The sequence below is a fragment of the Phallusia mammillata genome, chromosome 1 (assembly GCF_965637545.1).
Source record: "Phallusia mammillata chromosome 1, kaPhaMamm4.hap1.1, whole genome shotgun sequence".
In the NCBI taxonomy this organism is placed as follows: Eukaryota; Metazoa; Chordata; class Ascidiacea; order Phlebobranchia; family Ascidiidae; genus Phallusia; species Phallusia mammillata.
Genome location: NC_137252.1, coordinates 23989316 through 24014451, shown reverse-complemented (window position 1 = coordinate 24014451; position 25136 = coordinate 23989316). Strand labels below are relative to the sequence as shown.

Genomic DNA, 25136 nt, shown 5'->3' with positions numbered 1-25136 from the left:
TACGAGAAGTTGGCCTGTAGACGTGTTATTGCTAAACATTAAAACAACCACAGGAAGTAGTTAATGTGCATAACCTTTAACTGTATTGGTCTTGTACAAACGGGTGTGTTCAACAGTTATAGATTTGTACATGCTAGTCATTGTTGTATACCGAACAGTTTGTATACTCAACCAGCAACTTGTAAGAACATCTTTCTTGTTCTATTAGTGTAATTAATTAAAACAGTCACATTACTTTGAAACAATCAAATTTATTACATATAAACACAGCATCGAGCAAATCAACAAAATCAGATCCCGAATATTTACATGATATGCAATAATTAAATGACAAAATAGCACACAATACTGTCACCCATAGGCGCCGAGTTTTTCAAAAATGCAAGGTGGCGGTCGTAAAGTATGACGTCATTTTATGTGGCGTCATAAATGCGTGAAACCACAAGAACTCAAACTCAAAGCCCAAAAAACTTCCCATATAGACTGTTCGTCAAAATTAAAAAATAAATTTTGGAACACACTGTTGTTCCGTTTAAAATTGGTTTGGTAAAATTTAGAAATGTTTAGTCACGTTGTTGTTGCTTTTTATCACCTAAAATAACCTTTTATTACAGCACAATCAAATTGTACACAATAATAGCCAAACATTCACGGGCAACAATTGTGTGTTTGACGTCATAAAAAGGGTACTGACCAAAATAGGTTGCAGTTTTAAGCCACGTTTCGTTGCTTTTTCGCCAGCACATTTAATTAAAAGCAAAATCGCTCCTGGCTTTTAGTTTTGACGATATTTCGTGCCAAACCGCTACAAGCAAAAAAATAATACACGGTGACCGCCACCGTGCTTTACAAACCCAAGGTGGCGGCGCCACCCCGCCACCGCCCACTCGGCGCCTATGCTGTCACCGGTTACAAACGTAAAATGTCATTAAACGGTCATTCTAATTGGTACAATAGTTTTTGTGAATTTTCAGAATCACAAACAGCATAATGTACTTTATTTTTAGACGGCTGTACATAAGCTAAACCAGTGTATCTAAACGCCCAACCAATGTATCTAAACGCCATGCCAAGGTTTTCGTGTGTCCGCCAACATAACATATACCGAGACCTAACGAGGTTGAAAAGCAATGGGCTAAAACAGTGTCATCACACAAGTTTATTTACAGTCCAAAAGAGATTTGTAAACCCAAAATGTTTAAAATGTTCTGTAGACCTGAACAAAAAACGCATCATGCTTTGCAAAATCCTTGTTTTAGTAAATATTGACCAAGTCACATGATCAACACATCCAAAAGTATTGTTTGAAAACATGTTGATGTTTAATTTCCAATTATTTGCATTAGGCTACAGTACGGCCTGTCTCATTCTGTGTAATATTCTCATTTGCTTCACCACCATTTTTTGGTCTCGTGTAACATGGAACAAACCTCTCCATTGCATCAGTAAACGATACATACAGTGCCGCTGTGTTGATGACCGCATTAAAACTGTACACAACTGGTAAAAAAGAATTGGAAGCCCACTTTGGAATCATAGAAACGAAGACCAGGAAGCCAATATCAGTGGTAACACATATGACTGTGCAGGCACACAAGCGCATAACCACCTGTTGAATTTTAGAACCGTCTCCGTTGTTTCTACGTAGATGGCCTACGATCGGGTGCAGCACAAGACCGAGAAGAACCACTTGGCATAAAGCGAACAGCATGTAGGTTACAGGGTTGGCCAAGCGGAGTGCTACAGCTGCTCCTTCATACTTGCTTACACAACCAACTGGAGTTGCATACGATGTCATTGCAAGATGAAAAGAAAGTGTGCAGAGCGGGAGGATAAGGATTCCGGCCAGAGTAATGTAACTGATCACAAACAAGGTCCTAGACGCGTTTTGAGCCAAGCGTGGGTTCTTAAAAAATGTGTACTGACGAATCCAAAGCACCAAGTAGACGAACGACTTGTTAAAGGTAAGCAAAATAAGACTTACGGCTACATAAGCCTTACAGGTCGCGTCTGTAACGTTGTTTCTGTTCATAACTTCAATCACAAACCAACAGGACTGGGTCAGCAACATCACAGCACAGATTGTGCACAATCTGTTTGTCCACTTTACGTTAGCCTGGCCGTGTTTGAATTGATAGCAAATAGCAACAATACTGAAGTAGGCGCTTATAATGATAAGAATTACAATCATCGTCTCTTCCATGGGTCGGGATGCGTATTCCGTGTATCCAGTAAACAACGCCGTTGTGTTCCATGTTGCGTTGTCTTTCAAAGTGGCCTGGGTTGGTGCTGCCGACGACGCCGTCAAAGTAAAGCTTCCATTGTCAAGGTCGGTAGTTTTTGTCTCAACAATTTTAGTCATGCTTACATTTAATACAATGCTAAATACAAGATTGTTAAATTTGTAAGTAAAATTGCCACGCAACAAGTTTTTCGAAAAATTACCTAATCTTAGTTCGAAATAGCCTCTATAGAAGGACATTTATCCTTTAGCTCAGAGTATAAGCCATATATGCCTCAATTTTTGCGATCTAAACTGACAAAATATCCCAACAGAATTTAGGCGTTGCTTTGCAGCATCAGTATACAACGTTAAAGCAGTTTAATGACTTTGACAAAATATTTTCCATGCTCCCAACAAAACAATATAACCAGCTTCTTACTAACAGCAGGTAAACCCCATCTGAACGATGTCAATAGCATTGTCACATTATTTCTCTTGTGACTTTACTTTATCTAGTCACCAAGTAATGTATAATGTCGGGGTTCACCTCGGTCTGAGTGAGTACTAATTAATTGCACACACACAAACATTTGCAGCCTAATGGGCACCCTGATATAATGGACAAGGGGTGTTTTGTTCCATCAATCGGTAGGCATGACGTATAAGGGTAACGCTGTTTTGTGACTCAACCCCGAATGGCCTTGTTGTGCAAATTTGCGCACAGTTTTTTAAAAAGAAGCAAAAAAAAATTTTTTTTCCGGGTTGCAAAAAGTTTTTGAAAAAAAATATGTTGTTTGTCCTCCCAGGAGTTGGACAGGTGACATTTGTAGATGTTTAAACGACTGACATTTGTAGATGTTTTAATGAAAGTTGCAATGACATTTCACGAATAAACAAATCATCACAAAAATCGTTGGAACAAGGGAGCTACTGCCAAGAGCTAAAAAACGGTAAACAGCGCCCTCTCACGGCGGCTCAATATTACCATTTATTCACAACTGAAAAGGGCCTACAATTTGTAAATTTGTCAAACGTTTATCAAAGATGCGTGGTTTTACGATAATGCATGCACTGATTAGGCATAAATCTATCACTAGTAACAGCAAAGCATACTAAACATTGTAAAAGCTTAATTTGAACTCAATAGTTAAAAGCAAAAGTGGCGGGTACATCTTTTAATAACTTCGTTTACAGATGCTTAGGATTCAGTTGATAATTTTGGTGGTGTGACGATAAATCGAACTTGAGCATTATTATAAATATCGTTGATACAGCACACAAATGGAGCTTGAAACGTCATGGCAGCAATGAATCAATCAATAAAAACTTTTCAAATGAGATGAATGTACACAAATATTGGGTTGTGGATATGCATGAATAAAGGGTGGGAATCGGTAAATAACGTTGGTTATATATTTCCGATACAACGATATTTTAACCTCACTTAAAAACAAAATGTGTTTTTAATGATTTTGTTTAAAAATGGATGGATTTCCTAGACTTCAAGGGATGCTTATTGTTTTTAAGGCAGAATGTAGACATTATGGTGCAATAATTCAATTGCTCAGATCTACTTACATAGTGTACTTGTAAGTATAAATCTTTTCCGCTAAATTTAAAAAAATCCAATACATGAAAATCAGCGAATATTGCATAATACTTTCAAATTGCAAATTAACTCGGCGTTTTTCATCCATAGAAATTGAAATCAGTGTTCACCCAAGCCTTGAGCATTACAAAGAGGTTTAAATGTAAACAACAAACATAGACTTATAATAACAGCAATAGGATAATAACAATGATCAAACAAAAATTACACTCAAAGTCAATCTTAGTAGCACATCCGTTTTGGTTCTTATCTCCGACGCTGCTTTATTTGGCAGGAATCAATGTTTTAAATAATTTGTTGTAAAGATTGCGATATATTTTCATCAGGGTTTTATTTTTCAAATCTTTGCGTAGATTCTTCCAAAGATTTTGACCCCTGCCGATGAGGAATGTCCGCTTTTCTCCACAAAATAACCTCCTAATAATAATTTAATGAATTCCGTTTTGAAAATTAAAAATGGTATTGACCCAAGTTAGGGAAATAAACCTATGATAGACAGAAGAAAACAAACAAACAAAATCAATATGTTTTTGATTCAACTACTCAAAAAACCCAAAATGAAAACTTTCTATGTAATTGTGTCGTTTAAACTCCATTTCAACCTCCCGCTTATTCAATAAGTTTATGAACAAATATATTGATGGACTGTATTGTATGTTTTCTAGTGAGCCACTGGTTATAAACAGATTGGTCAACAACTCTCCGACCATTTTGGTTGTTTTTCCAGATACAAAAATAATAGTTTTGGTTCTTTTTAAAGTTTTAAAGTCGTAATGAACTTTATTTCCTGCAAGTTGTATTTTCACTGCAAAATGTGTACTAACCTGTTGTTTAAAATACCTCCTGTCTTCTTCATCAATGAGAACAAGATTGAGAAAGTAGCGGACTGAAAATTTCTTGTTAACATCTCGCATTGATGGAGTCAAATCATAACCAGCAAGAAATAATCGAATGGGGATAGATTCACCTGAGAAAAAAATTAAATGCAAGAAAAACTTGTTAGTGAATGTAAAAATTTAACTGTACACCAGAAGTTTTTTTTTTTATAACATATTGTATAACACTACAGCTAATTATAAAAATAATTACCATGTTTGTTTTACACTTGGTCCCATTTTTACCAACATTTTTTCAACCTTGTTTGTTTCTGCAGGTAGAAACTCATGGGTCCGTAACTCACACCAAAAATTGTTAAGCATGCATTTTACAACATAAAAGTTCAGTGCAGCAAGTTCATGCACAGCGATTCATGTACAGTAAGTTTATGCATGGTATTTTATGTACACACCATCCAAATCCTATTTAACTTAGACATGTTTACAGTTTGACCCATTCTATTCGGCTAGTTGGATAAGCGGTTGGGTTGAACATAATGATAAACGTCTTTATTTCATTCAGTTTAGACAGTGCTTCAAACTTCACCTATTTTAGGGCTGACAAGGTAGCTGATAGGGTCTTGAATGAAACATAGCAATCAACACTCAAACATTTTTACTCAGTTTGGGCATTGTTTATATATACTTGTGGGGTAAATAATTGGCCATTACATAAAAATCAACAAATCGACACCATACGGCAAGTTCTAGCCATCCAAATATTATGCAATGTAGACACCTTTCAAAAATGTAACACATTTTGTAAGCTAGTGAGGTGACTGTTAAGGTTGTAGGATAATACACATCGATCCAAACCTTACAATAGCATATTTTTTTACTGTACAAATCTTTAAAGTCAAAATGTGACCCATTTTGCAGTAATTGCAAAAGTTACGGACAAACAAAGAAAATGCTCAACCATTATGACTAAAACTCCAGTACTTAGAGGGGATATATTTTATAAGTAAGAACAGTATTACTATGAATGGTACAAAAATAAGAACAGTATGATGAATGTCAAAAACTGAAACAGCTATCATATTAATTAGGGATGTGCCAAAACTGCAAATGTTCTGTTTGGTCGAGCACCGAGCATCTCACTTTAATGCCGAGCACACTCGGTGCATTATGACATCACAAAAAATCCCCTTGCTGCGTTTTAGCTCTACAAGCCCTCCTACGTCACCGGCGGTGTTTATTAAGCGGTACATGCCCATAGTGTTTATCCCACAATCTAGTGCATTTGAAAAATCATTCGTTTTGTTCATAGACACCCTTTAGAACACTAGTTACATATGTTAGCAGGGCATGAATATGCAAATTTTACGCTCGGGTCCATTTGTGCAACTGCATTAAAAACAGCGATGCTTGGTACAGAGTACTTGGGTTCTGGCTCGGCTCGGCCCATCCCTAATATTAATTGAATCAGACCATTTCTATCAGTATGGATATTTTAGTTGTTTACCTTTTACAGGAGCACCATCCATAATTTCAAATTTCGCAATTGTGTCGTCTTCATGGTAAACATTTGGTCCAGTTCCAGTTGACTCACGCTTGATGATGTGGACTTCCATGTGCTTAATCTTAACTCTTACAAGAAGGAAGTAGATTTTTCCAATGATGGCATCTTTGAGGTGATATCTGGTTAAAAATCAATGTATTTTCAAAACTGTGTATACAGATACCAGTTTATCCGACAAGAATATTTTTATTTTTGTGGAAAATTGAATGACAAGAAGTGTTTATGGTAGCATAAAGGCTTCTAAAAATATATATATAAGCACAGTAATGTATAAACACAATACATATTAAACACAGCACAGATGGGCATTGTGTTGACATGTGGTATCAAAGCAACCCGTAATTTACTACATGGTAACACATGAATCTTCACTGGTGGATCTTGTTGGTAAACTCTATGCAATCTTTTGTGATCAGACGGTATTTAGGTTTCCTAAGTGAAAATCATACTCCCAAATCCTGGAAAAATTGTTTTAAATCTCCAGAATGGCCACCGAGGAAAAAAACATGTTGTGTCTGATTTTGCAATAGAATATTGTTAATGTGAATCGGTTTCCAAAATCATTAATGATGGGAGTGTGCAATTTTAATCGAGAACATATTTTTTGGCAAAAATCTGCTATACAGGGGGACTAGAAAATAGTATTTATTTTGAAAATTAAAAAAATCATTAAATTATTTGGTCAAGGTCCAAGGATTCCAAAAATTGTTAGCAATGTCAATAATTCAGCTTCGGTTTGTGGTAACACTAGAGCAGGGGTGGCCAACCGGTCAAAGCCTAAGAGCCACATTTTTTACTGTGTTTCCACAAAGAGCCACATTTCTCTCCCATTTTAAAGGCTAACTTGACAAAAAATTCTTACTCAAAAGATCTTCCCTGCTGAGAAACTTTGCGGTATTTTCATCTAACGCGCATGCGCCCCAAACTTAGGCGCCGAGTTTTACAAAAATGCCACGTTCGTCATAACCCGAAAAACAACGGATTGAAGCATTGTTTATTTGGAACACATTTGTTGTAAATATTGCTGTTGCTTTGTGTCTCATTCGCATTGTACGCAACAATGAGCAACCATTCATTGTTCCACAATTGAATATATGCCATCATAATCAAGCCATTATTGCCATTTAAGGTTCCAGTTTTAAGGCATGGTTTGTGGCCATACGGATAATAAGTTTGTTCAAAAGCAAAATTGTTAAAGCTTTACTTTACATTTCACGATTTTTGTACCAGATCGCCACATACTAACCAAAATATACACAGTGGCCCCAAACTTCGACAACGACGTAAGAGCCGCATAAAACCAGACGAAGAGCCGCATGCGGCTCGCGAGCCGCGGGTTGGCCACCCCTGCACTAGAGCATGTCAAGGCAGGTAGGTTCTGTAAAGCCTGGGTTTAAAAGTTTTTTATACCATTTTGATATTTAAACCGACACCAGTTTTGTCAATCCTAAACAGGGAACACACATACTGTTGCAAAATTTACTTTTGTTTGTTGTATTCAAACTCAATGTGAAGGCAGTCCTCAATCCCCACTTCCATTTTGATACTGTTGTTATTGGCTTCAGGGTATGTGCTCAATGTGTGAACAATAAATTCAAGTTCTTTCGTGAAATCTGTCAGACGTCTCCCAACGGTCACTTTCAAAAAATACCTGCCAAGTGGAATTCACTTTACATTTAACAAGTAGTAGGTTATTATTTTTCAGTTTTTTTATCTGTACAAAAATCAAAAGTCGACATTAAGATTCTTCTGCAAATTGCAGCTGGTTTACTCAAATACCTTAATCTAACATTGCTTCCAAAATAGGATTCAAATGGTTTTTCAACATGTGGAAATTGAAATGAAAACACTTTGCTCTGATTCAACACTCCTGGACTTGCCAATTGTTTAGTTAGTGTTGTAAAATCATGAAGATTGGTTCTATCATACAGAATTTCTGCAAAGAAAAAATGCTGATATAAAAAAGTCAACATAACTAGCCCATATTTTTAGCCATATTCAACTTTGGGTGGTTAAATCACAGAAAAGGCCCTTACCTATTTGACCAATGAGTTCAATCTTGATTCCTTTGTGGTCAATTTTTGTTCCTGATTTGAGCCCAACACTGACAGCACCCGATACAGTTTCACCGTCATAATAAACACTTAATTCAGCACTTTTGCTCTCAGATATTCGGTGCTCAACCTTTTTCCTTTAAAAGTAGACCATTTTTGATCTCACTATGAAGCACCATTTTAATAACAAGTGAACGTAAACGCCATTATAACAAACACAACAAAACAGGAACAGTATTATAGTCTTCTGTAACTTCTATAAAGTGTTTCACGTTATTTTTTGCACTGTAAAGTCGTTGGTGGTACGTTACCTCTTTTCCGCACCATCGAGTACTATTTCCACATCTTCAATAGCACCGTATCCAAAAAAGTTCATGGTGACTTCAACTTTAAGGTTCTTACGCAAAACTTTTTAAAAGGCCCAATTGTTTTCCATTGACACGTTTTCATAAACGTTGCTATTAGCCTTTTATCCTACACAACACTACTTCATACGTTGTTTTTTTGCAAAACCACAGTTTTTTAGCAAAATTGCGTGACCAGCAAGAGCACAACTTTGCGCTTGAGATCTTTTGACGCATGTCGCATGCTGAATGTATCTGTCGCTTTTAAACTTACAATTGTGACAGGGGGACGAAAGACAGAACTTACTGAAATCTTTTAAGCTATTTTTTTAGCAAAGTAAAAAGAAAAGTAGCGTTGTCTGTGATAACAGCGCATCGACTTATGCTGGTAAGAAACTTTGAAAGAAAAGAACAGTTAAAACCTTTTGCATTTTGTCTGTCTTAGCTTTCCAGATATGAAGGGTACTTCTGTCGAAATGGATTTGGTCGATTGCAAAAACTTCTGTCGAATTAAAATATTGTATACATCCGAACAATTTTGAAATGACTTGCATTCAAATGTGAAAATGACGTTTGGGACAGGTAGAGCGGTGTGCTGGTGTTCCTATGTTGTGGTAATGGTATTAGATAATAACAGTCACCGAAATTGTGAATCAAGTGAAAAGTTTGGGTTGGGGGAGCCTCCGGTTTCTGACGTTGCTAAAATATCTACAGCAGTTTTTTCTCTAATCTTCCTACAAAGACACTTCATCCACAAGCTTCAAATTTGTTGATCAATACACAACTCAAAATGTGAATTATATTGCACAAAGGGCTAAAGCAATATAGCTTTTGGCATGTTACAATGCCATTACGTCAAAAACGGTTACAAAACATGAACAAATTTGTAACAGCAGCAAATTTAGCAAACATAATCTCTACATGCACATTGCAACACAATTACTGCATAAATTCAACAAACAACAAAGTCTAGTTTTAACTTCTAAACCAACGCATCTCAATCAAATCAGCAGTGTCTTAGTAAGTGTAAAATTGGGATAGACAGTGCAAACTATAACATTTAGTTTCTTTTTCAGCAAACAATTTTTTATTAAAAAAAGTAGCAGTAAGTAAGTGAAACGTTGAGGTGTTCTGTCGTATACACCTCAATGGCACCCACACAATTCAAACAGTTAATTGAAAGTTATACTTGAAAGTATAAACATTGTCAACACTGATCACATCACTGATTCTTACGAGTCTTTTGCACAAACTTTGGAAAGTGCTTCACGATATTTAGCTACCTCCACCCCTTCCCAGTTGGCATTATTTAGTGGCTTAAAATACCTGAAAAATTAAAAAATGTGGATTTCAACAAAGTGCTGGTCAAGGTCTGATGAAATCAACATACATTTGTAACTTGGATCTGCTCGAAATAAGTCTGCCAGCAAACTGTTTACTTTAATGCTTTTTGTTGAGAAAAATAAATCGCTTTACTTTATGATGTTGCAAACTTCTAAGTTAATACTCACTTGAGCACTTTGATTTGATTGTCATGTTTACTGGCACTAAGTACCCTTACCATGATGGTGGATGTACCAGTTAAAAATACAAAACAAACAGAAATACCTTTTTTTAAACATTAGCACAGCATTGGTTATGATCAGGCATATGCTCCTTCCCAAGAAAAAACGTTTTATTGCCAAAATAAAACTTACTGCTCCATGATTTCTTCTTGAACTTGCCGTTCTTTTTTTGTAATACCCTCCCTCAGTACTTGCAGATTGCTTGCCATGTTTTTCATGCTGTCAGTATAAATAAGAGTAGTGGTTGTCACTATTTTATTTATATCCAATTGGAATCTTGGGAAGGATTTAAATCGTATTTATTGAGAAAAAGTTAAGGGGAAGGATTTAAATCGTATTTATTGAGAAAAAAGGGAAGGATTTAAATCATATTTATCGAAAAAAAATTGTTTGCTTGATCAAGTGGTTCATTTTAATGGTTTATAAAAGGTGTGATGAAGTAAAACAAAACCCAGTCCTCACAGTACACCTACCCTAATGAAGGCTACATACTGAATTGATGTATTCCATGACTGCACATGGTAATCATTAATACAGCTTATCATAATCCCCATTCAAAATCGGTCCAGTTTGTCCAGCACAAATGATAGGTAATAGTTTTCAAAAAATTTTGATTAGTTGGTATTCCTGATTAAGTAGATTGTATTTACTCAATATATAATAGGCAAAATAGTTTGGGATTTAATTTACCAGTTTCATTTTATATCTGTTACAATTTGAAAATTTATCTACCAGCTGTAACCTATTCATTCAAAAAAGGTTGGGTGTTGGTAGTACAAACCAACTTCATCTCCAGAGGTAAATGTGTTTTTCTGCATACTGATGTGTATGAATGTTTATATAATTAATTTATAATGATAGGTTATAAAAACACGAAGTTAAAATTTGATTAATCAATTTTTTTATTTTCCAATAATCTAATTAAGTTAAGAAGTCTAAGTTAATCGCTGACTTCAACTCTCATTGCTCAAAACAGTCTCCAACTTATTGACTCTTAATTGTCAGTTTTGCATTCAAACATAATAAATAATCTATGCCCAAACCAGCAAAAAAAGACTGTTCACATCACTTTGATGTGGTTGGTTTTGTTTATGTTATTTAAATGTAAATTTATGACTTAACTAAGTTTGTCACAATTCAAACTGATTTGAAAAGAGCTGTGTTTCTGACCTTGCTGAGCTGAAAAGAGTTGTTTGAATATCAGGTTGCTGCAATGAAAAGTCTGTTGCTATTCTTGATATGTCAACATCATGATTCTGTGCAAAACAAAAAAATGTCATGCAAATGTTCCAGGTGTCATGTCATTAACCTATGGCACAGACATATTTCACTCCATTAGGTCCGTGTTTTTGTAATAAATGCACAATGCTTCCACTGGTTGTTAAAAATGTAAGTTAAGGTCAAGGGTAAAAAAGTGCTACAAATCGAATTCCAAAACACCATTTCAATCATGAAACAATAACAACATTATGTACCTGGCAGTAGGACACCGCTTGTTTACACACTGATTTAATCTTATTGTTAGCTGGATGCCAATCAGCAGGTCCACGATTGGTGAGGAGACCCATTGAAAGTGGAGAAGCATTGATAACTCCAATGCCATTGGACTACAAAGAACAAAGACCAGTGGGTATACTAGGGAGTGTGTTGATTTTGTTTGCATGCTCCACTAACATACAACAAGCTATAGTTTTGTATTGCCTTTTAGCACATGAGAAATGAGTTAGTTGGCATTTCATGATCATGAAGATGGCATTCAGCCATATGCCAGACAAGTACACAAAATGCGTTTCCTGCATGCATTAATTTATCGTTCCGTTTTCTAGCATTGCTCTTTGCAAACACAGAAGTTATGACATATTGCACATTTTTACCAATTTTTTTTCCTTGAAAAATTAGACAAGGTTTAATTGTAATTTGATTGTAATTACTATAAAAGTAACAAAAATACCTTCAAAAAAGGTAAGAACTCTTGAAGTGAATTATCGTTCATGGAACCACGACAGTAAGTCAGTACAGTATCAACTTTTACAGCAGATCTCTCGATTACCGTTCTGTAATGTTATCAAACAACACACATGAAAAAGTATTTTGTTAAATAAGCTAGATTAAAAATTATATATGTTCACCAAGTACAAAAAGTTGGGTGTAATATGAGCAAAAGTTTAAAAAACTTAACAGTATATCAAAGTTAAACAAACAAATAATGGGCTGAAACAAATTTCTGGCAACAAATATGTCATAACAGAAAAAAAAAATGTTATATCCCACCTAAAATTTTCTAGTGGATAGCCAGTTATTCCAATGTATCTAGCTTTTCCTGATTCTTTGACTTTTTGTAATGCGGGTAAGGTTTCATTTATGATAATATCAAGACTGGGTGCAAATTCCATGTCATGAACCTGGTTAAAAAAAAACATAAACTCATGGGTACAAATGCAAAAATATAAGAATAGAACAACTGCTCATGCAAAAAAATAGTGAACTTTCATGCAAAATTATGAATTTCCAATTTCAAATACAATTTGTTTACTTGTTTTGTGGTTGCTAAAAGTAGATTTATTTTGTCAACAAATGTGCAAAAGTCATTAACAATCCAACTTTATACCTGAATTATATCAACATATTCAAGTCCAAGTCTATTTAAACTTTCATCAACAGATTTAATAACTCTTTCAGCACTGAAGTCAAACATTTTTTCACAATCACGTTCATATCTTCCCACTTTTGTGTTTATGTAAAAAGTATTGCGAGGAAGTTGGGGTAAAATCTGCAACCAAAAAGCTTACAGTTAGTCAATGGAAAATTAAACAAATGGAAAATCACATAGAATTTTTTCCTCGCCAACACATATTAAAAATGAAGCAACAAAATATTTTGCACTCATGAAGCACAAAAAAAGAAAATCCTTTAGTTCAGAAAAAAGAGCAGATGGAACAAAACTACAAGTGTTCTGTTGAACCAAATTTTATATGTTTGTTTTTAATGTTATTTACCTTTCCTAGCACTTGTTCACTTTTTCCATGACCATACCATGGAGCAGTATCAAGTAAGTTCAAACCTTCTTTGATTGCATTTTCAGTAACCTTAACTGACTCTCCATCATCTGTAGCCCGAAATACACTTCCCAGTGCAGAGCAACCTACAGTTTCAACACAAGAATTACAGGTAATAATTTAAGGTCACTTTATTTACTTGAAAAGCCAAAGAACCACAACAGAAAACTACTTATTACAATACATTTGAATGACAATTAAAGTTAAAAACAGTAGGTTTTACAAAACGATTTTTGCATTACAGCCAATAACAACTGATGGTCACTTAATGCCCAGAAATCTTACATACTAATGCTTATTTCTCAATTATACATTGTGTTATGCAAAAAAACAAACATTTTACTTATAAATATGCTGTTTCAACATTTAGTAACACCTTACAAACTTCTTACCAAAGGCTAACTTTGGAACAATTAGGTCAGTGCCGCCTAACTGCTGGTAAGTCAGCTTGGAAGTGTCCTCATTTTGAAATCCCTTGACATACGTTGGTGGTCTAAAAAACATGTAGTACGTCGTTCAAAGTTACGTATATTAGTTTAAACAAAATTAAGACATTTATTAGCAGAAATCAAAGATAATTTATTGCAAAAATGTTAGCCCTGCTTGGGTACTTCTTGGCGATCAACGGACGGGTAATACATTTTCCTATTGTCACGTTTGTCCCCAAATAAAAAGATAGCAAAGCAATAAAAAACGTTGCAACACCGTTGATTACAATCATTCACGCTCAAACAATGTTTAGTGCAAATACAGTTAGAAAATTTTAACTTACAAAGGTCCCATTGTTTAACTTTTTCGTAAGACTTTCATCAAAACACAGTCAGGATCAGGATTATCACGTGTAAATATATGCCGCATGACTGCGCTCAATATGCTACAAACTTGTTTTGTTACACCATAGATAACTTAATTCACTAGATGCGGTAAGCACTTTTATGCAGTCTCTCCAGTCTGACTACCGTGAATGAAAAAATATGCATTATGACGTCACACACTGAAGTAAACAAACTGGCGCCAGTTTGTATTCCTGGTGTTAGGAAGGTAAGTAATGGTTTATGCGCTCTTAGAAAGAGTTTGTGGGACGTTTGAACTTTAAATGCGTAATGCGCTGTTTGTTTATCTTTTGTGCGTTTCTCATCTTTCATTGCGTGTTCACAGACAGTTTAGTCAGTTAGGCTTTCAGTTGAGGAATGATCGTGTTTGTGAAGGAACTATTAGCTTTTTTTCTAATTTTAATCCCTTTTATTGCTCTCTGTATAGACACTGAAGATGCTTTTTTGGGAAATTTTGTATAATAATAATAATAATAAACTTTGTTCTTCATACGACTGTCAACTGAAACTTTGTTCTTCATACGACTTTCAACTGATTTTAACCAGGAAATAAAGATTTCCTAACTTATGATATACATATAATGATAGTTGATAATTGTTGCAACAATGGCAATAGCACACTGTCAGAATCAATTTACCAGAAATCGGAATCATTTTGTCAGAATCAAAGATTTCAAACACTCCCATGGACAAAATCTTCAATGTTGGAAGTGGATTCGGCAGAAGTTTAAAGTTCTGTCACGAGAAGTTTGTTTCCGTATTTCGAAACCCAAAGAAACAAGAAATTTCACCCTTTTCCTGTTTTTCTGCAATTATTTTTTCCCTCTTTTAGGAAACATAAATTTCCCTTTTTTCTGCTTTTCCTTTCCTTTCTGCTTTTGGAGTTGATTTCCTGCGTTTCCCGCTTTTCTTCTTTAGTGTCCCCCATTTTTAACACAGACATATTGTGACCAAAATGACTCTAAAATATAAATTAATTTTATCTCATGTCACATGGAAAGTTTTTCTGTAAAATCAAGACCACAAAGCTGTGCAAATACTATTTTATTTTCAATATGCACCAACCTACTACAGCAGTGGTCTTCAACCTGTGGGTCGCGACCCCAAGTGAACTTTTTCTGGGGTCGCTATAAATTCAATCTATCGGCTTTTAAGTACTTTACCAAAAAAATGACATGTTTTTGTCCCAGTTCGCAACCTTTGCTCAAGTTTTGCAGTACATCGTGGTACCTCGTGTCACAATCTAATCATTGTGTTGCAATAGTGTACATAAAAAAACGTTATCCAACCCATTGTTACGCGATAGAGACCCATGAATGGCATATTGTGTCCAAAATGATACAGCGGGTATAGGGAAAAATACATAAATTAACTCATTTCTGCAATCTGGTAGAGCGGAATTTAATAAAACTTTTGCGTTCTAACATTTAAGCGTAATAATGTACACTGAAGTCTACTTGAAAATTAAGCGGGCATATTTACATGAAAATAGTTTTAATTTCGGCATTACCCCTATCGGAAAAAATGGGGTCGCATGTAAATGCTGTTTCAATTTTCTTTTAAATTGGGGTCGCTTTCAAAAAAGGTTGAAGACCACTGTACTACAGAATAGATGAGTTCTTAAAAATGACATACAATCTTAACATAAAATGCATGCAACTGTTTAATGTCTACTGTAAAGCAAACATGTGTGCGATTTTCTGAAAAAGTTTAAATTGTACAATATTAATTATTGAAGTCATATTTCTGTTTCTAAGCATTGTTTCATGTTCCACATTCTGTGTTGTAACACTTTACTGTTTGTGTCAGTGCATTGCAAAAAGCTGTTTCATTAACAAGTAAAACACTCAAAAATATATGGGAAACATTGTGTCCTTAGTTATAGAGCATGTCAGTTTGTGACTGTGATTAAAAAGGAAAATTTAGGTTGTCAAAATTGTACTGTAAATGAACCAATAAACCTACAAAAACGTCCATGACCATAGTAATATAGTCATAAAAAAACCAAAAAATACTTCCAAAGCATACAACTATTGAATTACTTATTAGTGAAAATACCAAAACAAACAAATAAGCTAAAAGATGTGGCGGGTTCGTAAATAGAATGAAAAACCTTTTGTTATATGTGCAGCTACTGCTGTTACTTTCACAGCAGCTAATTCTTCCTCCAGCATGTAAAAATAGGCCAATCACTTTAAGAAAAAAAATCTGCATTAAAAATGTAAAAAATTAGAGCCCATCATCCTATCTTAGAATGGAGTAATTTGACATAAATATTCTACCAAAAAATACTATTTAAGTCAATGGACAACCAATTCTATGTTGGTGTCTACATGATTATAATCTAATTACAAACACCTGGACAACACTTGTTCATCATTCCTTTTCAACATGTTTTACTGACTGTGGAGTGCAAACAGAGGTAAAGAAAAACTATTCCTTTTAAACCGAAATAAAAAAACTACCTTGGCAACCGATTTACATATGATTAGAGCAAAGATTTTGTTAAAATACATTGAGAGAATATGACCATATACACACTGCAAAGATACCTGTGCACAACCTTCAGTCTGATTATACCAGCTGTTGAGTGTTTGTGTGCGTGTATGCAAAGTGGATTGTGAAGAAAGAGAGTGTAAAGTACCAAAATCTACATATTAGAATATAGAAAAAATTTTTAAAGCTATCTGGAAACTCCAATCTAAATTACAGTCACAAAACAACATGCACAGTATGCAGTAATAGTAACAACTGACTTAATTTCTTGTTGTTGCTGTCATCAACAGTTCCATATTTCCTGTGCAAACATTACCCATTTGCAAGAAGCATCTTTCGTTTGTTCATGAGAAAAGCTGAGTTTGGAGAGGTCATTCAGAATCAATACTGTTAAGATCCAGAACTTATATATGATAAGTTTCTAAACAACATAGTTTTTATTATTTTTGGTAAGTATTTTGTTTGCTTTTTAAAACAAATGGTTTTGGTTAACTTTTTTTTTTAAATGAAATCCCTTCCAAAAAACAGGTAGTTTTAATAAACAATGTCTGTTGTTTGGCCACCTGATATCTATCTCACATACTCATTGCTGAATTTACATTTATCGCCCTATATTCAATTCACAACTTGTTTAAACAGATTTCATTTCAAAATGAGATAAAGCTTTGCATCCTGTCCCTCACTCCAGGTACAATATGGCTGTTGGCGAAGGTCCTGGACAAAAAAAAACGTAACGACCACTACGGATTGCCTCCAGGGAGTGGTTGGAAAATCCAAAGAATAATATGTAACTTTTTCTACACTTCTTTTAACAAAATTAAAACCAAGGCATTGATGGCAACACGAACTTCACCATACTTTTCATAGTAGTGTGCTCGCTAAAGTTTTAAACTAGGTTGCAGACGACGTTCGCGCAGCCGTAATCACAACTTTGAGTTATCAATTGTGTCATTAAATTAAAAAAAAATACTCAGTAATGGTCACATGTTTTCGCTTTATCACAGGCCACGCATCCTGGTTTCACCATAGTATACTAACATGGTAGTCCAGCTATTGTTACCGTCACGCTTGATTAACTCTGCACGCTTGTCGGATGCTTGCATTGAGTTGGGTGCCTTAAGAGCAGGAAAATGACAAAACTGTGCGTGTGTGGTCGGTTGTATGCATCTACCATGTGTAATATTACTACGTTTGGTTGGAATTATGCTGTTGGAGGGAATTTACTGAGTTTTTTTTGCCTTTTAGTCCTTCTTTAACCGCGTTGAAGTGATTTTAGCGTGGTTTTACCTAACATATTCAAGGGTGAATAAAGCTTGTTACGGATCAAACTAAAGTCTGGTGAAAATGGAACTTTTCCAAACTGACTGCATTTTTAATAAACTGATGTTTAACGACTTTGACCCCGACCAGGAACTCGATCCGGACAGACGGAAAGTCAAGCTTAAACGAAGACCATATTTTTTCCAAAGTTACTCATTTTAAACTGTCAACAAGAGGTAGATTTTTCCTAAAAGAACTGATTAGATGAGAAACCATGCAAAAGAGTGATGTGAAGCAAAAAGTTTATTTGAAAAAAAATCAAGGTACAAAAACAATTTCTAGACATCATAAACAACTAATAAAGTGGTGCAGAAAAACAGTCAAATACTGTGATAAGTAACATGGAGTTTAAAGTATTTGGAAGGTGATGTTTTGTTCAAGGCAAAAAACAATTTTGCAAAAGTAAGTAAAATTGTTAGCAAGTTGTCCACCATGCAATCGCAGGGCCAGCTGGTTTCTTTTATGGAGCAAGGGCCTGGAAGTCTCACTTATCCTTCAATAGAGTTACTTCAACTTTCTCAAAGTGTGTACCTGAAATGAGAGAAAGTTTTTTAGCCAACCAACAAGCTAGACTTTTTTTGTGTATTGCAAAAGTTTTCTATGATTCTCATTATGAAAGTTTCCAAAATAGGACATGTGATATTCTGAAAGTTGATATGGATAAAGAGAAAGTACCCAATAGGTTTTAATATTCGTGGATTTATTTATTCATGTCTTGTCGTTCACGTTTGCCAAAAAGCTCTTTTCTAAAATGTTCCAAAGGTCTAAAAGAGGAGCTCTGAAAAATAAATCAAAATGACTGTCAAAAGTGCCTGTACTTTCTGCACAAATGTGCTTCTTTTTTCAAATTACAAAATATGAAACTACTTTATGTTAGCTTTTTAATAATAATGTTATAGCTAACAGGAGGCTACTATGAAAATCGTATCCGAGTGCAGTATAAAGCCAAGTGATTTACTAATTATAGGATTTTGAAAACAGAAGCTGTAGAAGTAAACAGTGCACACTGTTTCGACCTATAAGGTCTCATCAGTGCAGCTGATTAAAAGACATATGCCATATTGGTTAGTGTAGCCATCTGATGGCCCTCGAGTTTGTTGGAAGTAACAGGCAGAACATTAATTCCTCACCAAATCTGTTCAATACCACAAATGGGTATAAACCACAGAAAAAAAACTGATTTTTAATGCCTAAGCAACTGCTGGGGAACCAAAGTGATGACAATATGATTAATAAGCCAATAGATAGATGATAAGTAAGCTGCAAATACTGCTCACTGTTTTGACTTGTAAGGTCTCATCAGCGCACATGATGATAAACATAGGACATGTTGGCTAGTGTAGTAACATGCTGAAAAACCTTGCCTCGCCAATTCGGTTCATTGCCGCAATTTTAAAGCAATTCTTACAAAAAAGATGCCTGTCTATAAGTTTTTAAAAATATACTTTAAAGAGTTCATACAATTGAAAGCTAAAAACGTTTTAATAGCTCTACATACATTAAACAATAAACCCAATAACTAAAAAACTTTAAAACAGACACAGATTTGTCGCCAGCGGCTTTTCAAAACTAGCTGTTTACCACGTAGCCTACCTCATACAAAACTTCAGGCGACGTGCAGTGTTATTCATGCGTAACCGAAATGCGCAGGATAATAAAAGAAACGAGAGGAAAAGAGGAGCTGGACTACCATGTTAGTATACTATGGTTTCACCACGCGCCAAACTGAAATCATCCATCCATGACGGTAACAATCAACTGACAATGGTTACCGTAGTCAGACTGGAAAGACTGCATAAAAGTGCTTACCACTAGATGCGCAACTCGGCGAAATCGCTCAGACAGGTCACGCTTGGATGAACCAGTACACATTGGCTTCTTTACAATGGCGGGCAATGGGTGAAGAGTGAAGATATTGGCAAAAATCGCAATTTATTGCATTAAACGTCAAATAACGTTGGAATTGAAGTGATAATAAACTTGCAGGTTACGTAAGTGCCATGTATCTTGTGTATTTTATTCGTTTTTAGAAGTTTATTGTGTGTTTTAAAAGGATCACTAACCGTTTTTGTTTGATTGATTTTGTATGTTAAATATACCATGGACAAGACTAAATTCTCGTATTTGTGATTTAGTTGTATTTCTGTGTAATAGCTAGGTTAGCTACACCGTGCCAGCAAATGGCAAAAAATCTTTGTTTAAAATTTGCATTCCTGAATTTCAAAGCAACTCTGATATGAAGAAACATTACAGCAATTTACAAAAATGTGTGCTCTCATTGCGTGACCCAACTTAGGGAGACATAATACATGCTTCATAAAGAAACGTAATATTAATTTCCTTTTAACCCACTTCTGTTGTCAAAATTAAACAGTAATTATTTTAGAGCGTTCATATGTGTAGATCACTTTGAAAAAAGCGATCTGCTGATTATTGGTTGCAGAAAAAAGTTAAAAATTGGTGCTTTGCCACCAAAAAAAATTCCTAAACAGCAGTACAGGACAAAATTGGTAACATTGCCCATGAACATATAAATGTTTATTACAGCTAAAATCATTTGTTGTGGCCAAGACAAGCAGAAAAGCACCATTTGACAGAAAGGTTCTTTCATAAGTTAAACACCACAGCGTTAAAAGTGTTGAGAAAGCTTTTAAACAATTAGGTCCTCAGCTGAAAGTTAGTACACACTTCTTAAGTTAAGAATTCATTTTAAACAACAAGTTGTACAACATTTAGAAAAGTGGTCATTTTATAGAAAAGGCAAATACCTTTTGGTAGAACAATATAAAAATAAAATTGTTAAAGCATACATAAGGTACAGTTATGTTTATTATGAATTAATCTGGGTTTCTGTATGTTATAATTTTTGTGGTAGACTTTGCATTTCAAGCAATGTTGAGGTTGAATGGGCTCCATTTTATGGATGGTGAGTTAAACCACTATCCTTGGGTATTACTCCATTGAGGAAATCAACTTTAAATGCATTTTTAAGTATAACACCTGCTTTTGAAACAAGATAGTTTTTACCATTAGGCTTTTATTGTTGTTGTTTTTTTTGCATCATTACAGGGGAGTTGGATAACTTTAAACTTTGTACGGGAGTAAGCAGGAAAAAACAAGAATATTAACAAACATGTCATACAAGCATGGAACGCCCTGACAGGCACAACCATAATTCGCTCACCTCACTGCAATGTAGCCAGTAGATATGGCAACACATTTAAAACTAGATCACCTAATATTCAAACACAGTAACAGAAAAAGGGCCGGTAATGTGTAAAATGTGTGCAAAGTATAGCAAAAAATGGAACACAACAGAGTGCAGCAAATGAAATCCAGTGCAACTAGTGAAGAAGAATTGGTAACAGTGGATGACCGAATTCATTAGGATATCTTGGTAGGCAGATTCAAATGTTTCTTATTTAATTTTGGAACAGTAATGTGTCATTTTCCATCTGCAGGATTTGGTTGAAAGTCAAAAACACTCACTAATGAGTGGCAAGCCTCATTTTTTAAAAATGCGATGTAAAAATGCTTCAAAGACCATTAATTAGAGACGGTACCACCCTGATGTGGTTCATTGGGCAATTGAGTTGTTTGCTAGAGCTTCAGCAGCATATAATCCTCTCAGAACCAGTGGTGTTCTTATATTGCCATCATCACGTACTTTGCAGTGGTACAGGTATAAGTTGCAATTTTACACATAATTTTTTGAACTGACATATCATCATACAATCCTAAAAAACACTGTATGGTAGATTGTTAAAAATATTGGCTCTGGTGCATATGGCATCAACCAATTGGCAGCCAATGCTCTGTGGATGCAAAGTTAGTTAACAGCAGCAATTTATGCACTTTTTCATGTTTTTTTTAAATTTATTATTTTCATGTAGTCAAGAAAATTGGTATTCTAGGAAGGCCACAGTTGGATTTATTGACTACGGGGCCAGAAATGCAGACACCATAATGGCAACCCATATATGTAGCAAGGTGGTAGACATAATGCAAAACGAATTCAAAGTCCAAACTTGCTACATAAATAAGGTTAATTGCCATTTTTTATGATATTATTAAGAAAATTCCAAAAACTAAAACATTTTTATCAAACTAAACGTCGCAGCTCAAAAAACTATCGACAAGACGACAAAATATGTGTATGTTCTTACCAATGCACACGAAATGTGTACTTGTTCATTCGAGCGTGCAACGTCTGAAGGAAGGCAAAACCAATATATTCGCGTTCGTGGTAATTAAATTAGATTTGTTAAAATAAAAATGTTTAAAAAATACATCAACAAAACATAACTACACATTAAAAGTTACATCTTGTTCTATGTAGTAATTAACCCGAGAGATTTTTTTAATATTTAGTCGGCAGACGAGTTGCGCATCTAGTGAATTAAGTTATCTATGGTTACACCATAGTATACTAACATGGTAGTCCAGCTCCTCTTTTCCTCTCGTTTCTTTTATTATTCTGCGCGTTTCGGTTACGCATGACTAACACTGCACGTCGCCTGATGTTTTGTATGAGGTAGGCTACGTGGTAAACAGCTAGTTTTTGAAAGCCGCTGGCGACAAATCCGTGTCTGTTTTAAAGTTTTTTAGTTATTGGGTTTATTGTTTAATATTGTAGAGCTATTAAAACGTTTTTAGCTTTCAAATGTATGAACTCTTTGAAGTGTATTTTCAAAAACTTATAGACAGGTTTCTTTTTTTGTCGGAATTGCTTTAAAACTGCAGCAATGAACCGAATTGGCGAGGAAAGGTTTTTCAGGATGTTACTACACTAGCCAACATGGCCTATGTCTTGTCATCAGGTGCACTGATGAGACCTTACAGGTCAAAACAGTGAGCAGTTTTTGCAGCTTACTTATTATCTATCTATTAGCTTATTAATCATATTGCCATCACTTTGGTTCCCCAGCAGTTGCTTATAGGCATTTAAAAATCAGTTTTTTCTGTGGTTTATACCCATTTGTGGTATTGAACATATTTGGTGAGGCATTAATGTTCTGCCTGTTACTTCCAACAAACTGGAGGGCCATTAGGTGGCTACACTAACCAATATGGCATATGTCTTTTAATCAGCTGCACTGTTGAGACCTTATAGGTCGAAACATTGTGCACTGTCTACTTCTACAGCTTCTGTTTTCAAAATCCTAATTAGTAAATCGCTTGGCTTTATACTGCACTCGGATATGATTTTCATACTAGCCTACTGTTAGCTCAATCAAACAATCAATCAATGCTCAGGACTTGGCGTCCCCTTGTTTTGATGGACACCAGGTTCTTTCTTCTGATCGCATCCCTCTCTAGCGTTGGAAGAGGAACTCCACACTTTTGCCCGAAGGCGTCTGTCCATCTCTTTGGTGGGCGTCCTCTTCTTCTACCTTTACCAAAGTCTTGCTTGTAGCTGGAATTTATGAGTTCACTGCTTCTGGCAACATGCCCGAACCATCGAAGTCTCCTCGCCGACACCACATCTTCTATGGTTTCGGTCATGTCCAGCGTCTTTCAAATGTGCTCATTGCTGAGTCTGTCCATCCGTGTCACTCTTAAGATTGTTCTGAGGCATTTCATTTCAAACACCAGCAGAGCTCTAATCTCCTATTCTCTGAGAGTCCATGACTCAGAACCGTACGTCGCTATAGGGAGGATTAAAGCCTTATATAACCTTTTTTTAGGGTTCTGGACATGTCTCTAGAGGTCCAGATGTTACTCCTCAGAAGACCAAACGCCTGTGACGCCATGGATATTCTGTGTTGGACGTCAGAGGCACAGTTAGGGATCAAACTGCCGAGGAACTTAAACTCTCTTACTTTTGGGACTATGCGTTCGTTTATTGTGATGTTTTCGTGTTCTTCTGGAGACATGATTGCGCATTTCGAAGGGTTTATCTTCAGGCCCCATTTTCTGCAGGCTTTTTCGAGTTCGAGAGTTGATAATTTTTGTTTTTCGAACACAGTTGAAATTAGCGTAGTGTCATCTGCGTACCTTATGTCAATTGACATGTCCAGTTTTAGTGGATGTCATGTTCTTTTGCACACGGCTCGGGTTTCTCGGATTGTGACAAAAAACGTTTAGGCTTGCCGTTGTTAAACAAACTAGAACCGTGCATTTCAAAAATGGATGATTGATGTATATTTCTCGTAACTTTTAACCGTATGTATTCTCTTTTTAGAGTGTAAAAAAGAAACCTACGACGTAAGCTCGAGAGAGGCAAATTAACGCTTTGCCTTAGCTGCGTCGGGGCAGATGTTTTATTTTCGGTTGAGATTGGTTGTATTAAGACTAAAACTTAGACTAACAGTTTGTTAAGCCTTCGTTGAAGCCCTGTGTTTGTTTAATCTTAGATGTGTTATTAATATTAAGAATTGTTTTCATATTATGTGTGTAATCAGATAATCTGCCATTTTTGCCCTGCGTGTTATATCGTGACTCATTTATTAAAATTAGATGCTGGTGTGTAAATGGTTGTATGCATTTAGAGCTATTGCCCTGCTAAAATAGTTTAACTCTAATTTAAACTGAAATTGGTACACAAAGATCCATAAGCGTAAGAGTGAATTTACGCTTGACTAAGTATAAATTGAAAGACTTAATCTTTGTTAATGTAAAATTGTATTTTAATTTGTGACAATAGTTTATACTTGAGACAGAAATTGTAGTCTTAGTAGTTTAACCAGAAACGTTACACGCCTTTAATGGGAGTTATCTTTGTCGGCTAAATTCGCAAAAAAAGAGTCGGAAAAACACTGGGTAATCGTTGTTTGCCAAGTTTCAATTTGCGGTTGTTACATTTGAGGTCGATTAAAACGTACCCCCCTTTGATGTCTTATTCTACGACTTTGGGTGGGTACAAATTTTTGTGAGCAGGATTGCCACATCTTTACTACAGGTAGAGCCATGCGCCCAAACTATTTTGTTACCCCATTCTATTTCCCACAATTTTTCGTTTCCTGGAGAAAAACGACATGAAATGCTTCCTCTTTGAGAAAGTAAAAAAATGGTTTTTCGTTTGTTATCATTCCTCATACACCCCCAATTAAATGAGGCAATATTTAATACAGACATTGCAGTAAAAAAAAAGTTGAAAAACAAAAACTTCTATTCATATTTCTGAACTCCTACTTCTATGATCCATATTTAAAACCACAATTACAGTTGTAAGGTTGACTTGGTTTAATATTTACAGCGTTTTTTCCCCCACAGCTGCAGTGGACTAATTTTTTTCG

The 25136-nt window shown here is 35.3% G+C and overlaps 3 protein-coding genes and 1 long non-coding RNA gene across 9 annotated transcripts; all 4 read right to left on the bottom strand.

Annotated features, from left to right (window-relative positions):
* Nucleotides 1–231: 231 nt before the first annotated feature.
* Nucleotides 232–2986, bottom strand: LOC145215339 (uncharacterized). Its single transcript, XM_080084029.1, has one exon. The coding sequence runs from the start codon at nucleotides 2480–2482 to the stop codon at nucleotides 1343–1345; it is 1140 nt and encodes a 379-aa protein (XP_079940155.1). The 5' UTR covers nucleotides 2483–2986; the 3' UTR covers nucleotides 232–1342.
* An 81-nt stretch (nucleotides 2987–3067) lies between these two features.
* On the bottom strand, nucleotides 3068–8889 carry LOC145215356 (vacuolar protein sorting-associated protein 26B-like). Its single transcript, XM_080084046.1, has 7 exons — nucleotides 8596–8889; nucleotides 8267–8421; nucleotides 8010–8166; nucleotides 7714–7881; nucleotides 6174–6349; nucleotides 4658–4800; nucleotides 3068–4250 (listed from the first exon to the last, which is right to left on the bottom strand). The coding sequence occupies exons 1-7, from the start codon at nucleotides 8658–8660 to the stop codon at nucleotides 4164–4166; spliced, it is 951 nt and encodes a 316-aa protein (XP_079940172.1). The 5' UTR covers nucleotides 8661–8889; the 3' UTR covers nucleotides 3068–4163.
* Nucleotides 8890–9380: 491 nt separating this feature from the next.
* On the bottom strand, nucleotides 9381–14554 carry LOC145215347 (uncharacterized). The gene is made up of 10 exons (XM_080084038.1): nucleotides 14022–14554; nucleotides 13642–13742; nucleotides 13190–13335; nucleotides 12802–12963; nucleotides 12465–12595; nucleotides 12145–12247; nucleotides 11669–11800; nucleotides 11364–11449; nucleotides 10326–10412; nucleotides 9381–9954 (listed from the first exon to the last, which is right to left on the bottom strand). Exons 1-10 carry the CDS (start codon nucleotides 14030–14032, stop codon nucleotides 9861–9863), a joined length of 1053 nt encoding a protein of 350 aa, XP_079940164.1. The 5' UTR covers nucleotides 14033–14554; the 3' UTR covers nucleotides 9381–9860.
* A 172-nt stretch (nucleotides 14555–14726) lies between these two features.
* On the bottom strand, nucleotides 14727–19873 carry LOC145215365 (uncharacterized). Of its 6 annotated transcripts, none has more exons than XR_013857283.1 (3): nucleotides 19708–19873; nucleotides 16635–16732; nucleotides 14727–16290 (listed from the first exon to the last, which is right to left on the bottom strand). It is a non-coding gene; the product is annotated as an uncharacterized LOC145215365 (long non-coding RNA). The 6 variants fall into 6 exon arrangements; XR_013857289.1 differs by lacking the exon at nucleotides 19708–19873 and adding exons at nucleotides 16839–18429; nucleotides 18574–19473 and having other exon boundaries at nucleotides 14727–16732; XR_013857286.1 differs by lacking the exon at nucleotides 19708–19873 and adding exons at nucleotides 16839–18676; nucleotides 19176–19473 and having other exon boundaries at nucleotides 14727–16732.
* Between the last annotated feature and the right edge of the window lie 5263 nt (nucleotides 19874–25136).

Excerpts from the sequence above, each read along its gene's own strand:
- LOC145215356 (XM_080084046.1), bottom strand. The coding sequence starts at position 8,660 with ATGAACTTTTTTGGATACGGTGCTATTGAAGATGTGGAAATAGTACTC. Across the intron at positions 8,422-8,595 it reads CTCGATGGTGCGGAAAAGAG|GAAAAAGGTTGAGCACCGAA; the intron begins GTAACGTACCAC and ends CTACTTTTAAAG. Across the intron at positions 4,251-4,657 it reads GGAGGTATTTTAAACAACAG|GAGGTTATTTTGTGGAGAAA; the intron begins GTTAGTACACAT and ends AATTATTATTAG.
- LOC145215339 (XM_080084029.1), bottom strand. The coding sequence starts at position 2,482 with ATGTCCTTCTATAGAGGCTATTTCGAACTAAGATTAGGTAATTTTTCG.
- LOC145215347 (XM_080084038.1), bottom strand. Across the intron at positions 13,336-13,641 it reads TGTTCCAAAGTTAGCCTTTG|GTTGCTCTGCACTGGGAAGT; the intron begins GTAAGAAGTTTG and ends TTGAAACTGTAG. Across the intron at positions 11,450-11,668 it reads AAGCGGTGTCCTACTGCCAG|AATCATGATGTTGACATATC; the intron begins GTACATAATGTT and ends TGTTTTGCACAG.